The 14,946-nt window shown below is 45.1% G+C and overlaps 1 protein-coding gene across 2 annotated transcripts in view; it reads left to right on the top strand.

The window, feature by feature from the left end:
- The window catches only part of LOC101949283 (zinc finger protein RFP-like), a 48,576-nt gene extending 33,630 nt beyond the window's left edge, over positions 1-14,946 (top strand). Inside the window, exons 4-7 of one of the 2 annotated variants that reach the window (XM_008176281.4) lie at positions 540-562; positions 3,334-3,446; positions 5,702-5,752; positions 12,469-14,946. In XM_008176281.4, the coding sequence (XP_008174503.1) occupies positions 540-562; positions 3,334-3,446; positions 5,702-5,752; positions 12,469-13,004 (723 nt within the window). In that variant the 3' untranslated portion in view covers positions 13,005-14,946. The remainder of the gene's footprint in view (positions 1-539; positions 563-3,333; positions 3,447-5,701; positions 5,753-12,468) is intronic. The other variant, XM_008176282.4, reaches the window with a different exon arrangement.

Raw genomic sequence — 14,946 nt, 5'->3', positions numbered from 1 at the left:
GTCCTTTAGCACTGCCACGGAAAACAAATTTTGACATTTCTAATATTTCCAGTGTGAAAAACAGAGTTTTGCTGTTTTAAAAGCAGATGTCTCAGGCCTTTTTGATATATCATATGGAAACAATAAAGGGCACCGTTTATAGGAAGTGGGAGATTAGGAAAGTAAAGCTCGTTTTAGGGCCTATTAAAAAATGGGAATTAATCTGGCTTCCTGAATTGATTACCAGAATTGTGTACATGGAGCTTTTAGCTTGAGAAAGGCAATCACTCCGTAAAAAGCAATTGCGTGTGCAAGTCAAGGATTCATGTGTCTGATTAGTCTGTTTGAGCAAGTGCCATTAGCACAAGCAAAATAGAATTTAGAAGAAGAAAACCCATAATTATGGGTGCATGCTTAGGGGCCACATTCCATGTAAGTATGTAAATGGACTTTTAAAATTGCTAACTACAGATAACTGCATCTGGAGCTCAACTAGGGACAAGAGGGATCCCCAATTTGTGGCACATGGGACTGAGGTCTATTTTCTCTCTTTCTTCTAGGACATCAAAAGCACCTGGAGCAGGTATGTAGCTCATTCCCACTCCTCCTAACAATGCTGGAAGGGGATTGGATGCCAGGGGTCAGATTTTGAAGGGTATTTAGACACCTGAGATGTAGACAGGCGCTTAGTGGGATTTTCCAAAGCAGCTAAGCAAGTTAGGCACCTCCCATTGCAATCAGAGCCAGATGGGAGCCTAGCTTGGTTAGGTGCTTTTGAAAATCCCCGTAGGCACCTTTAGGTGACTTGCCCAAGGTCACACAGGGAGTCTGTGGGAGAGCCAGGAGAGGAACTTAGGTTTCCAGAGTCCTACAGCAACCCCTTAACCACTGGGGCATCCTTTCCCACGGAATTAGGCCTTTCTGTCTGAGAGGGCAGCTTCTGAGCCCCATACTCTTTAGATCCTCAGATGGGAGTTAGGCACGTAAATACTCCTTTGAGGAGGCCAGTTGACTCACCAGTGGGAGTTACAAATTCACAACTAGTCCACTAGACGGCAGCCCTGTTTCCCTGAAAACAGACTTAGGGAACCCCGGAATAGCTCACCGATTGCCCCCTCCTGGGTTTACCAAGGGTTCCCTTAAAACAACCCACCTACTAACGAAACTGTTCTCCTTGGGTATGGTCTCCAGGGTGCATAAGGAAATACCTGGAGGACACTGATACAGTCTTTCAATAAATGAATGATCGACACAAGGAAGTGTTCCTTCCAAACAAGACACCTTTTTATTGGTGTAAACAACAATCCCTAATACAATAATAATCTAAAACACAAATCTCTTACAGCAAGTAAAAAAGCACCCCAAACCACAATAACAGTCAGTTGAGTTGATCCATAGTGGCTGCGCCCTGTTACGATGGCCAGTCTGCCACAGGTCACTGACAGCAGTTCTTATACTTTAAACTTTACATAGGCAGTGGTGTTGGAACAATTTTTATAGTGGGGGTGTTGAGAACCATTGAACCAAACTATATACAGGGTTTACAATGGGAAACAAAGGGTAGGTATAAATGGTCAATTTTCAGAATGGAGAAAGGTAAATAGTGGTGTCCCCCAGGGGTCTGTTCTGGGACTAATCCTATTCAACATATTCATAAATGATCTGGAAAAAGGGGTAAACAGACCCAGGAAACTGCGAAGAGCTACCGAAGGATCTCTCAAAACTGGGTGACTGGGCAACAAAATGGCAGATGAACTTTAATGTTGATAAATGCAAACTAATGCACATTGGAAAGCATAATCCCAACTATACATATAAAATGATGGGGTCTAAATTAACTGTTACCACTTAAGAAAGAGATTTTGGAGTCATTGTGCTTAGTTCTCTGAAAACATCCACTCAACGTGCAGCGACAATCAAAAAAGCGAACAGAATGCTGGGAATAATTAAGAAAGGGATAGAAAATAGGACAGAAAATATCATGTTACTTCTATATAAATCCATGGTACACCCACATCTTGAATACTGCCTGCAGATGTGGTCACCCCATCTCAATAAAGATATATTGGAATTGGAAAAAGTTCAGAAAAGGGCAACAAAAATTATTAGGGGTATGGAATGGCTTCCGTAAGAGGAGAGATTAATAAGATTGGGACTTTTCAGCTTGGAAAAGAGATGGCTAAGGGGAGATATGATTGAGGTCTATAAAATCATGACTGGTGTAGAGAAAGTAGATAAGGAAGTGTTATGAGAAGTAGTAAACAACACAAGAATTAGGGGTCACCAAATGAAATTAATAGGCAGCAGGTTTAAAACAAATAAAAGGAAGTATTTCTTCACACAATGCACAGTCAACCTGTGGAACTCCTTGCCAGAGGATGTTGTGAAGGCCAAGACCATAACAGTGTTCAAAAAGAATTAGATAAATTCATGGAGGATAGGTCCATCAATGGCTATTAGCCAGGATGGGCAGGAATGGTGTCTCTAGCCTCTGTTTGCCAGAAGCTGTGAATGAGTGACAGGATGGATCACTTGATGATTACCTGTTCTGTTCATTCCTTCTGGGGACCTGGCATTGGCCACTGTCAGAAGACAGGATACTAGATGGACCTTTGGTCTGACCCAGCAGGGCCGTTCTTATGTCCTAACCACTTGCTGCAGCACCCTCTGGCTTGGTCCTCAGCACCCTTAGTTCCAGCACCTATGTACATAAGTAAATTCCTTTCACAATCAATACACACTTACACATCTTTTTAACCCCTCCCCCCACACACATATACGTACCCTAATACTACACTATAATTATAACTGGCATGCTTCTGCTGCTGCTTCTTCAGGTGTGCTGCTAGAGAGGACACTGTGCTGCTGCTTTCTTCTTCAGGCCTCCTTCTCTGCTCCCCTTCACTCTCGTCCACTCTTCACTTAACTTTTCTCTCTACTCCCATCTGCTGCTCACTGACACGCTGCCTTTTATACTGTCCTGTCAGAACTTTCTAGATGCTATTGCTAATATGTTTCTGTCAGATCTTTACTGGACATGCTCACTACCAACATTTCAAACATTCCACGCATGCTCACTGCTAGTTCTATTTTTAGCCTGCAGCCATTGTTTACCTCAGATTTATGATGATCTGCTGACCTTTCCCCTACTTTGGTTTTCCCACCAATTCTATGTTGTTTACCACAGCTGACCTTTCCTCTACTTTTGAAGCACCATGTGAGCTGCAGCTTCCAATGATGGAGTGACTCTTGCTTATTCAAAATGGAGTCCAGGAATACAAAATGGAGTCTTGGGGAATTTCTGTTCATTCTCAGAAAAGAAAGAAAACAGAGAATGTTTTTTCCCCCATCTAGGTGTGAGAAGTCGTTTCAGAAACCAGTGGCTGTGCCAAAGGACCTGGGAAAGAGACTCAGCGTCTCTTCTCAACAAAATGTTTGTTTACAGGAGTCTCTGAAGAAATTCAAAGGTAATTAAGTTATCTGGGTTTATGCTATAGTTATGATACATGAGGATGTGCTTCTGTGACTGTGGAAGGAGATGGACTCTGGCTTATTAGTTCACAACTTGTTAGAGCTAGATGTCTTTGTGGGTGGGGTGGATAGGGCTGAGGGATTATGCAAAATCTTCAGGCCTCCACTTGGATTGTCTCAGACCCAACACTAGGTGTCAAAATTTGCCACTCAGAATTTCAGACACACAAAATCACCAGAAGTTTTAGAAAATGTTGAATTTAGCCTCCCTGGCTGGGATTTTCAAAGGGACCTAAGGGAATTAGGCACCCATCTCTCACTGACTTTCAATGGGAATTGGTCACAAATGGCCTCAGCCCTTTTGAAAATCCCCAAGCCTGTACCTAAAGTTTCTCCATCTTTAAAAAGGGGGAAATAATGGCCAACCTACCCTGTTGTGATAGTTAGTGAATACCCCCAGTGCTTTGAGATCCTTGGAGGAAGGGAGATGGAGAGGTGCAAGATATTATATTTGGGATGATGATTTCACTTTAGTTTGGCCTCACTGGAAAAATCTCTCCATTCCAATCTACCTTTCATTCTGCATTCTTTTCCTTCTGTCTGTCTCTCCATATTACAGCACTGTTACATGCAGTGTTGCTGTAGCTGTGTCGGTCCCAGGATATTAAAGAGACAGGGTGGGTGAGGTAATATCTCTTATGGGACCAACTCCGATTGATGAGAGAGACAAGCTTTCAAGCTACACAGAGCTGAAGAAGAGCTCTGAGTAAACTCAAAAGCTTCTCTCTCTCAAGCACAGTTACATTAATTAACAGTAGGAATATTACCAAAGTCAAGACAACATGAAATCACCTTTTTCCAATCCTTCCTTCCTTCCTTCCTTCCTTCCTTCCTCTAGAGACCCTGCTCTCTGAGACCAAAGGCAGGAAAAGGGAGAGGGCTAGATTCACAGAAGGACTTAGGGGTCTAACTGCCATTTTAGGCACCTAAATCCCAGCATCAGGCCCCACTGGGATTCACAAAGCCCCCACTCAGCTGCAACGAAACCTTGTAGGAGCCTAAAATCACTCATCACCTCTATTTTTGTAGTAAAATAGGCGCTTGTGTTTCTGCCTCTGTGCACACTCACGGCAGTCCCAGTCTAGCTGTCTGGACACCTAAGCCCCAGAGAGATACATGAATTGGGGAATGGAAGGCGTTCCTCCTCCTAACTCACCTACGGGGCCTAATCTGATGCATGCTCTGAGCACACTTACTGGATCAGGCCCTGTAGGGGAACTTACCCAATATAACAGGCGATAGGGAAGGAGAAGCTCCCTTATAACCTATAGCTCTGTGATTAGGGTACTCACCTGGGATGTGGGAGACCCCCAATGCAAATCCCCTGGCTGCCAGAGGGGGAGAAGGGATTCCAACAGGGGTCTAATATACTCCCTCAGTCTCCCCTGTTGAAGCTGATCCACAGCGTATAAATAATAAAGCAGGGGGACTGGCTTCTGGACCTCCCAGGTGGGTGCTCTAGCCACCCAGCTACAGAGACAGTCTCATGATTCTCTCTGTCTCTGGCCCAATGGATCTTTATTGATTATCCCCAGTGGAACCTCTCCCACAGGAGAGCATGAGGGGACCCTGAATCAGAATATCCTACAGCCCAGAGAGTAGGGCACACCCTGAGAGATGGGAGATCCCATTTCAAATCCCTGCTCCCTGTCCGGCACAGAGTTGACTTGAACCAGGGGTCTCCCAAAGGCCAGGTAAGTGCTCTAACCATGGAGCTAAAAGTTATGAGGCAGGAGGGTTTCCTTCCCCCTCCCACACCCTGGGATTCTTGCAAAAAATGGCATAGGTGCCTAACACCCAGAGAGGGTTCGCAGCTGAGAATCCCAAGAAGAGGGAGGCACCTACACTGCTACCCAGACTCAGTTGCTGTCGTCGCCGAACTGCCTGAGACGGACGGGGCTTAGCACACCCCCACACCTTGGCATTTCCCACCGGCAGGCATAAGCAGGGAGTCGCCTAGCGTGCTGGATTTTGTGAATCCCATCCCAAGGCACATCTCTCTCCCCATTTATGGTATAGGGAGGCTGGCACCTGACTTGGGCTTTGTGAATCACACTGATTTTCTAGGTGCCTACGCATTAGGTGTCGCGATGCTGAGCGTCACCTTGTCTAAGCTTCTTTGTGAATCCAGCCCTAAGTTTCCTACCAGAAAAGAGGATATCACCTCTCTTCTGATCTTTTCTTTCTCTAGAGTCCCTGCCCTATCAACTGAGCTTTCTGATATCAAAGGCAGAGAAAGAGGGTAAGTTTTCATGATGATATTTTCCTACAACAATTATTTTTTATTAAAATCTCAGTATTAATTTTTAGAAGAAGTCTCTGAATTCAAACAAGAGAGTTTTTCACCAATATACAGTCCTGGATTCGAAGGCTAGAAGGGATCATTAGATCATCTAGTCCAACCTCCTGCAGAACTCAGGCCAGAGTTTCACATTGGGTTTGGCAATCCCATATATTTATACTGAAATATAAAATAAGCGAGGGCAGATTCTCTCCCCTTTATGTTGCTCTAGTGTTGCAAAGGGCAGTATTGACAACATTCAGAAATCAGAATCAAGCCCTTGAAAATCACGAAACTGGCTTGAAAATCATGAGATATTCTAATAAATAGCATATTGTGGATTATTTTTGTTGGCTTTCTGATTTGGAGCCTTGTATTGATCTCAAGGGCCAAAATAGTTAAATTCTTTCATTGTCCAGTATTAAAACAGTGATAAGGGGGGAGGGATAGCTCAGTAGTTTGAGCATTGGCCTGCTAAGCCCAGGGTTGTGAGTTCAATCCTTGTGGGAGCCACTTAGGGATCTGGGGCAAAATCAGTATTTGGTCCTGCTAGTGAAGGCAGGGGGCTGGACTCAATGACCTTTCAAGGTCCCTTCCAGTTCTAGGAGATAGGATATTTATGGGGCGCAGGGGGTCCTGCAGAGGAATTGGTTTTACTCAGTTCTTTGGCAAACACCCAAAATAATTAATTCTAAAGTTGAAAGTTTACTGCTCAAACACAAGAAAGAAAAGAGATTAAACAAGCATTTATATTGAAACTGGAATTGAGGGATTATGCAAAACAAACAATCACTGAAACCAATCAAAACCTCTAAAGTCTCTTTCCTTTTCATGGCAAAATATCAGTCTCTGATTTGCAAAATAATCTTTCTTTGATGAAAAGGAAAGGCTTAATTTTGCTTTCAGTCTGTTGTGTGTAGGGTAGTCACTTCTGTTTTTAACAGACAGACACAAGGTGGAGGGGAAAGAGGATAGGAAAAAGGTGGGGAAATACAGGTTTTGCTGCTGTTGCTGGAACTGTGAATGGATGATTTGGCTGGCAGGTCGACCATGGCAGCTATTGCTTGGACACGTGGTCAGGGACATCATCTGGTTGATTCTTTTCTCCTTGGATAGGGGAGGAATGTGGTCATCCCATTTCACTGTGTTGATGCCGTGCAGCTGATTTCAAGATCTGATGAAAAGCTGAGAGAGAGAGAGAGGATAGGAGCAGGGAAGGGGGGCAGAAAGTAACACAGCAGGAAGAGAGACAGTACAGGAACTGACATACCTCTGTGATACTGGTAATTAGGTGTCCGCACTGATGGGCTGAGGACTGGATGTCATGACGACTTTTCAGGACTCACAGGTGAAAACAAGGCTCCTTAAATAAAAGCAAGGCTTAATGGCCTCCCTCTAGGGAAAAAAGTCTTTTGGTCTGATCTGGTCCTTCTGTCTTGGGGTTGAGCGAAATGAGATGAGCTGGGATGCTAGGTGGGATGGGAGATGAGATTTTTTTTCCAAAGTCTCTTTTTAAGAATTCCAGAAAGGGGAAAAGTGGCTGGCATACTTCATCCATCATCACTTTGTCCAATAAGGCCTAATACCCATCACACAAATTTTGGTCCATTAATTTCTGGTTCCACATCTTTTGTTTTTACCAGGCACGATTTCAACAGTCTTTGAACTATATCAGCAGGGTCTTTTTGTTTGGACTAAGCCAGTCTCTGTCTGGTTTTCTTGCATTTGTTCATAATACCCTTTCCTGAAAATAACTTGACCTACTTTCTATGGTTAATTCTGAAGCAGGCAAAAATTATTGTGACATCTTATGAACGTGCATATACTATTTACAATTGAACGTAGAATAAATGTTTAGGTTCAATAATCACAACAGCCTTTAGGGTGCACTCAGGTCACATTTTGCTGCTTCTCTCTGCAATTATACTGACTAGAAAATTGTTCTTTTTTTATTTTTTAAATGAAAGACAAGCTTCGCTGCCCAAAAGCATCATTGACACAGAGTTCAACTTGATCATCAGTGCCTCGTACTCTTCCAGAACATGCAATGAACCCAAACTTCAACCTCTGAAAACTGGGAAATAAAGAGTTAAGGAAGTGTCTCCCACTAGCTCCTATGCTCTAGTTCCCCTTCCACTCTGGTGCAGGTTTCCTAACCTTTTTCTCTGAGGCCAACTTGTGCAGCTGAAATAGGCACTGCAGCCCATCACCCCTGACCCCTGCTGTCTCCCCGGGCTTCACACCCATCCCTCATTGCCCCCAGGCTGCTTGCCCCCAGTGCCTGAAGCTCCCTGCTGCAGCCAGGGTGAGGCCTATTGCCAACTGCCACTCCACAAATGTATGCAGTATCCTCCCAAAATATCAACCCTGGTGGACCACTGGGACTGTGTCATGACCCACCTTTGGGCTGTGGCCCACAGTTTAGGAACCCCTGCTCTAGAGAGCCACAGACTGGCAGGGGAAGGTCTTTTACTGGGTAGGTGGAGAAAGGACCCTGATTGCAACCTCCACTTCCCAGCCATTGACCAGAACTCTGACTACTGCCTTCCTCCATAGAGATCCCATATCCGCTTCCCTCTGCAACAAATCCTTCAAGGAAAACCCCCAAATCAACATTGTAAAATAATACCCCAGGCACATATAGAACCCCAAACACGCAGTGACTATCTGCTCTCTGTTCTGGGGAAGGAGGAAATGCTCTGAGGCCTGGAGCCCCTTTCTGGTGTGTTTGAGAATCTCCAGGAGTCTTACTAGCCCCTCTGGAATCAATGGGGGAATCAGGAGGCAGGCCTGACCCCTTCGCCTGGTCCTCACCAGACTAGCTACCACATTGTTAAGTGTGACTAGTGCAAACACAATGTAGTATCTTTCAAATGCATTAGTTGGTGGGTCAACTGTAGAATGATGTGTTTTCAATGAGGACCTATTTTCCTAGTCTGGACATGCCCAGAGTTCAAGGAGCATTGTCTCTCCCTGTGGAGTAGGATGTGCTTCCTGTGGTACTGGGAACTGTACATTTAAGGGAAGTTGGAGCACAGAGAGAGGAAGTGCCTGAGGTCATACAGCAAGTCAATGACAGAGCGAGGAATAGAACCCAGGAGTCCTGGCTTCTAACCAAGCTGCTGTAACTTCTAGACCATGTTCCCTCCCCAAAATTACTATAATGCACAAGCTTTGGATGACCTTTACACATCCCCTGGTGGGGACATTTAGCGCCACCAGGAAGCCTAATTACCATTGCGCCAGAGAGCCAGGTGTCTCTCCAGCAGTGTTGCTCACTCCTTTCTCCTGGTCTGAGTGGATGGAGTAGTTCTCACCTCACGTGCCTTCCTCTCGGCCTGGGGACTTTCTACCAGAGATACAGGGGGAATAGGGCAGTGTGGAAATGTGTGAAAAGCTGAAGTTGGTGTCCCTTTACTTCCTCTGCCTAGTGTCTGCCACCGCCCCAGCTCTGTTCTGCTGCTGAGTGTGGAGCACCCCCAGGGGAAGCAGGGAGAAGGATCAGGGGAGAAGGCAGAGATCCTTCTGTCACAGGATTGGTACTATGGCCCTAGCTTTCGAACAGTCTCTGGGAGGAACCCTTTAAGTGTGCCAGTCCCCTTAAGGGTCCCACTATTCCTCTAAGGTAAACCACACAGCTTCACTGCCTTGAGGCTGCACTGCCTTGCACTCCTGCTTCACACAGTGAGCTCTGTTCACTGAGATACACCTGGAGGGAGACTTGTACAATCCTAAGGAGCAATGCACCTCTGCAAGCATCTGCAGTGATCCTCAGTCAGCATTGCCAAACAGGTTTATTAGTCAACTGGACCACAGCACAGGAAACTTTTGGTTAGTGTAGAGAAATGAAGATTACAGCTGTGACAGGTTCAGTCAGAGAGATCCCCTTGGGACTGTCATCTGATGTGCTTAAATTACCTCTAAGCTCATTTTCCCTGCCAGCTTGGGACTCCAGAACCCTGTTTTGTTGAGCCAGACACGCTAGCCTGCTGCAACACAGACCCAGGGTCTGGTCCATGCCCCCATAGCTACAGACTTAACTGAAAACAGCCCAGCAGGTTACTTATCTCCAGCATCCAGACACCCAGTTCCCAATGGGATCCAAACCCAAAATAAATCCGTTTTACTCTGTATAAAGCTTATACAGGCTAAACTCCTAAATTGTCCGTCCTCTATAACACTGATAGAGAGAGATGCACAGCTTTTTGCTCCCCCAGGTATTAATCACTTACTCTGGGTTCACTAATAAACAAAAGTGATTTTATTAAGTATAAAAAGTAGGATTTAAGTGGTTTCAAGTAATAACAGACAGAACAAAATAAGTTACCAAGCAAAATAAAGCAAAAACATGCAAGTCTAAGCCTAATACATTAAGAAACTGATTACAGGTAATATCTAACCCTCAGAGATGTTCCAATAAGCTTCTTTCACAGACTAGACTCCTTCCTAGTCTGGGCCCAATCCTTTCCCCTGGTACAGTCCTTGTTAGTTCCAGCAGACATCTTAGGTGGAAAGCAGGGGTTCTCTCATGACTGGGAGCCCCCTTTGTTCTGTTCCACCCACTTTTTATAGCTTTGGCAAAGGTGGGAATCTTTTGTCTCTCTAGATCCCCACCCCTCCTTCTAAATGGAAAAGTACCAGATTTAAGATGGATTCCAGTATCGCGTGACATGGTCACATGTCCTGTGAGACCTCATTCTTCATTACCCAGGGGCTGGCCCACAGGTACACAGGAAGGCTTGCAGGTAAATAAACCCATTCACAACCAATTGTCCTAGTCAATGGGAGCCATCAAGATTCTAAGCCACTATTAATGGCCCACACTTTGCATAATTACAATAGGACCTCAGAGTTAGGCTTGACAAAGCCCTGGCTGGGATGATTTAGTTGGGAATTGGTCCTGCTTTGAGCAGGGGGTTGGACTAGATGACCTCCTGAGGTCCCTTCCAACCCTGATATTCTATGATTCTATGATTCATATTTCTAGCTTCCAATACAAGAATGATACATACATACAAATAGGAGGAATATATTCAGTATGCTATAACCTTTGTTATGATACCGTACAAGAGACCTTTTTGCATAAAGCATATATTCCAGTTACATCATATTCACACTCATAAGCATGTTTCCATAAAATATATGGAGTGCAACATCACAACAGCATCGTCCATTCTGGGTAGCCAGAGCCCAGCCAAGCTCTGGTGAACCCCATTGTTCAAGCTCTGTCTCCCTGTCCATTTGATTTCCTTTCTTAGACTCCCAAGTGTGCCACCGACTGCTTCCTGCAGCCAACACTTAACTTCCACCTCACACCCTTGCCCCAGTCCTTTGTTCCTGAGCTAGGGACATGCAGCTCAGCCTCCCTACTGAGAGGTGGGGAAGTCCATCGCTCTCTGGGTTGTTGGTTGCTAGGTGTCCATGTCTGGGCAATTGGATTTGCCATTGTCTTCTCAGGAGTTTCATTGATATGGGACCTCAGGCCCCAGAGAGCTAGGTGACACTTACACCTATATCTTACCCTCCCACAAGAGCAAACAGTCCCTTTTCACCCACTAAGTAACTATGCAGCAAATAGAGGAAACTGAGGCACATATGGGCATCATAAAAATATTACAAAAATTCCCACTTCGTCACACCCTCTCAACAGTACCTCCTAGATGCCTGGAGGTAACGACAGTGAATTTCCTAGTCAGCTACAGCCAACAGGCAGCTCCCCAAGACTGACTATCAGAGTGCCCCAGGCAGCACGAGGCAACTGGGGAGCATGAGAAATGGTCCTAGCTTCCCCCAGGGCTGAGCTCTGCCTGTAAGGGCCTGTCTTCACTGCAGTGTGAACCCGGGGGGGTCAGCACCCAGGTTAGCCTGGGCTGGCTGTGAGGAGCCACGCTGCTGACCCTGACTTGAGTTACCGTGTTCTCACTGGTGCTGCTCTCCCCCATGTCAGCCGCTAGGAATTCTGGGAGCACATCCCATGGCTGATTGTGCCACCATAAGCTGAGCTATTGTGCAATTCTTTCCTAGTGAGTCGTGGGACCCAGTGTCTGTTTTTCACAGGGGAATTGTGGGAAAGCAATGGAGGACTATTTCCCCCATGTCTGATTGGCAGGGACCTTGGAGGTCTTTCACCTTCTTCTGCAGCATGTGGGTGCAGGTCTTGCCAGGATTATCTGGGGGTATCTCACTTAATCATTTCCTTGCACTGTGGGGGCCTCGGGCACTGGTGCACCTCGGTGCCTTCTGTTCTCTGCCTGTGGCACATCACAGTCCAGTCTGCTGTGGGCTGTGGTACTTTGGGCTAGTGTTGGTTGTTGGGTTAGGTGTGTGGGTGCTGGGTGGGGTTGGTGGTTTGTGATATACAGAGGGTCAGACTAGATGACCTGGTAGTCCCTTCTGGCCTCAGACTCTTTGGCTCAGCGCTGGAGCGGTTTAGCCTGTGCCCTCGCTGCAAGGTGGGCAGGCACCAGCCCGAGTGAAAGTAGAACCCAGGCTGTAACTCAGCTCCCCATCCAAGCCAGCTGGCCTGGGTGGAAAGCACCACTGAACTCAGGTGTGGGGTTTATGTATCTGGACAGGAAGCGCATTAGGGTTAGCAGCCGAGTAAGAGCCTGGGTTACCTCTGCAGTGAGAACAGACCTTAACACTCTCCTCCTCTCTCTCTCTCTCCTCTCTTACAGTGCAGGCCACTCTGGATCCAGACCTGGCAAATCCCTGTTCTGTCGTGTCCACAGATGAGAGTGTGATACACGAATACCAACACACAGAATTTCTGGAGAAACAGAACAGGTTTTACCCTGCTCCCTGTGTGCTGGGCTCTAAGGGCTTCACCTCAGGGAGATGTTACTGGGAAGTGGAGGTGGGGAACAAAAATCAGTGGGTATTGGGCATTGCCAAACTGCCTGTGATAGATCAGGGAGTGATAAGCCCTATGCCAGGGGAGGGGGTCTGGGCTTTGGAGCATACAACGAATAAGTACTGGGCCCTCACCTCCCCTAAGTCTCCTCTGGACCTACTTTCTGGCCCCAGTAAAATTGGGGTTTATCTAGATTATGAAGGGGAGAAAGTTACATTTTATGAGGTTACATTTTCTGGAAGAGAGCCAATCTTTACTTTCACAGCCTCTTTCACTGGGAAAATCATCCCCTTCTTTGGGAGGCGGCATGTAGAATTTCAGAGTAGAAACAGACTTGATCCCTGGTATGCATACCATTAAGACCATGACAGAGGAATGGGTATCCCTCAATATGAGATACCTTAAGTACAGCAAAGACATGGAAAATATATAAATTATAGCTATCACGCATTGCCATTACAGTCTTGCCAGCCCCAAGCATTCAAAAATGATGTGTCAGGCCCCCTAAAATCATGAGATTGGCTTTAAAATCTTTTTTTAATATTGAGTTATTTTTCTTTGCCTTCTGGTTTCCGAGCTTTCAGGGTGTTCTTGTTTCCAGTGTTCAAGCATTTCTACTACGGCTGTCAATTAATCGTAGTTAAGGCATGCGATTAACTCAAAACAAATTAACACTTTTTTTTTAAAGGAGCATCAATTGCACATCTCTGGAGACGGGACTCGGCCGTGGCCAGGCAGGGAGGGAGTCACCAGCTGGGTGAGGGGGGCCACTGTCTAGGGCACTATGCTCAGGGCAGCACTGCTGCAAGCCTCTGGGGTAGGGTTGCCCCTCCTCCCGCCACCCTGCTCCACTGCTGCTCACACCTCCTCTCCACTCCTCATAGAGCTGCTCTTGGGTAAGCTGCTCCGGACCAGGAGCCTGTCTCCTGTCTGCTGCGCAGAGCTGGGGAGCTGATGTTAGGGTGTCCTCCTCCCCCCACCCGTATACCCAGTCGCCCCTGAGCTAGGTCTGGGAACAGGGGCAGCCTGTCTGCTGCTGGCTCAGGAGTGAGTGCTGCCCACAGCAGCTGCTGCTATCTGAACAAGTGTTCAGGCTCCTAAGTACCCTGCTTAAAGAGACAGAGTGATGACACACTCAGGCATGCACACACTCCCCCCAACACACAAACTCTCTCACACACAATCCCCCAATACACACATTTTGTGCACACATACTCTGTCATGCATACACACTCCCCCAACACACACACACTCTCATGCACAATCTCTCTCACACACTCCCCCCAACACACACACTTGTATTATTATTGTTGTTTTTGTTGTTGTTACTTCTTGGTACTTCCTGTTGAAATGTGTAAGGCACATATATTCTATGTAATTTTATTCTTTCAAAGTTCATTAAGGATTACAGTGCTGTTATTTCAGTTTTTTGACTGATCTATGCATTTCATAAATTTCTCTATTATGATTAAATTTAATTAATTGAGAAGTGAGTTCTAAAATGCCTAACCTGTCCTGCCCTGGCTGCAGTAATTATCCTTACTTTTATTACCACACTGTGCTTTGTCACTCATTATTTAAAATGGTACAATCAAATAATAGCATCCTTCTAGAATGTAAATTTAGCTTGTACTCACCTTAGCAGTGCCAGTCTAAAAAAAGTTATCTAAACAAACACAACTTTAGACACTGTGCGGATGAAGGTCGCTTATTTTCAAATGGTATTTTTAGTTATATCTGTAAAATAACTTAAAATTCATACAAAAATAAATGTGGTTCCAAGTCTGATACTAATAGTAATGATGGAGTCAAATATTAGTGAGTCACGTACATGATTGTGATCTGCAAACATAAATGCCAAAATAATTTTTAAAAAAATTCCTGTTCTTAATAAAAGAAAAATATCTTAATCGTGTATGTTAAAATTAAGTAAATCCATTTTTTAGTGGAGTGAAAAACAATTGACTAAAATAGAGTAGATAATGGCAGTAACACAGTGTGTCTGTTAGAGAAAGTAAGCAGATTTTAAGCAGATTTTCTTTGTCTCTACTAAAGATAGTGTACAAAATATCAAACATGTGTTTCTGAGATCTGTGTTAAGGCTCCAGAACCAGTACCTCAAGGCTTAGGATTGGGAATATCTTGCTGTATTATCTCCTGATTGTTCTAAATGTACATATAAACTTAAATGTGGCTTTAATTGGAGTTTGTATATTTATTTTCCTTCTTTCTATAGGAATTGTGTACAATGCTTCTGTCAGATAATTTCTGTTATCTGCAAAAAATAAAAAAATAAAAACCC

Source organism: Chrysemys picta, chromosome 12, assembly GCF_011386835.1.
Source record: "Chrysemys picta bellii isolate R12L10 chromosome 12, ASM1138683v2, whole genome shotgun sequence".
Taxonomy (NCBI): Eukaryota; Metazoa; Chordata; order Testudines; family Emydidae; genus Chrysemys; species Chrysemys picta.
Note: the sequence above shows the minus strand (reverse complement) of the source record. Positions and strands in the feature narration are given on the sequence as shown.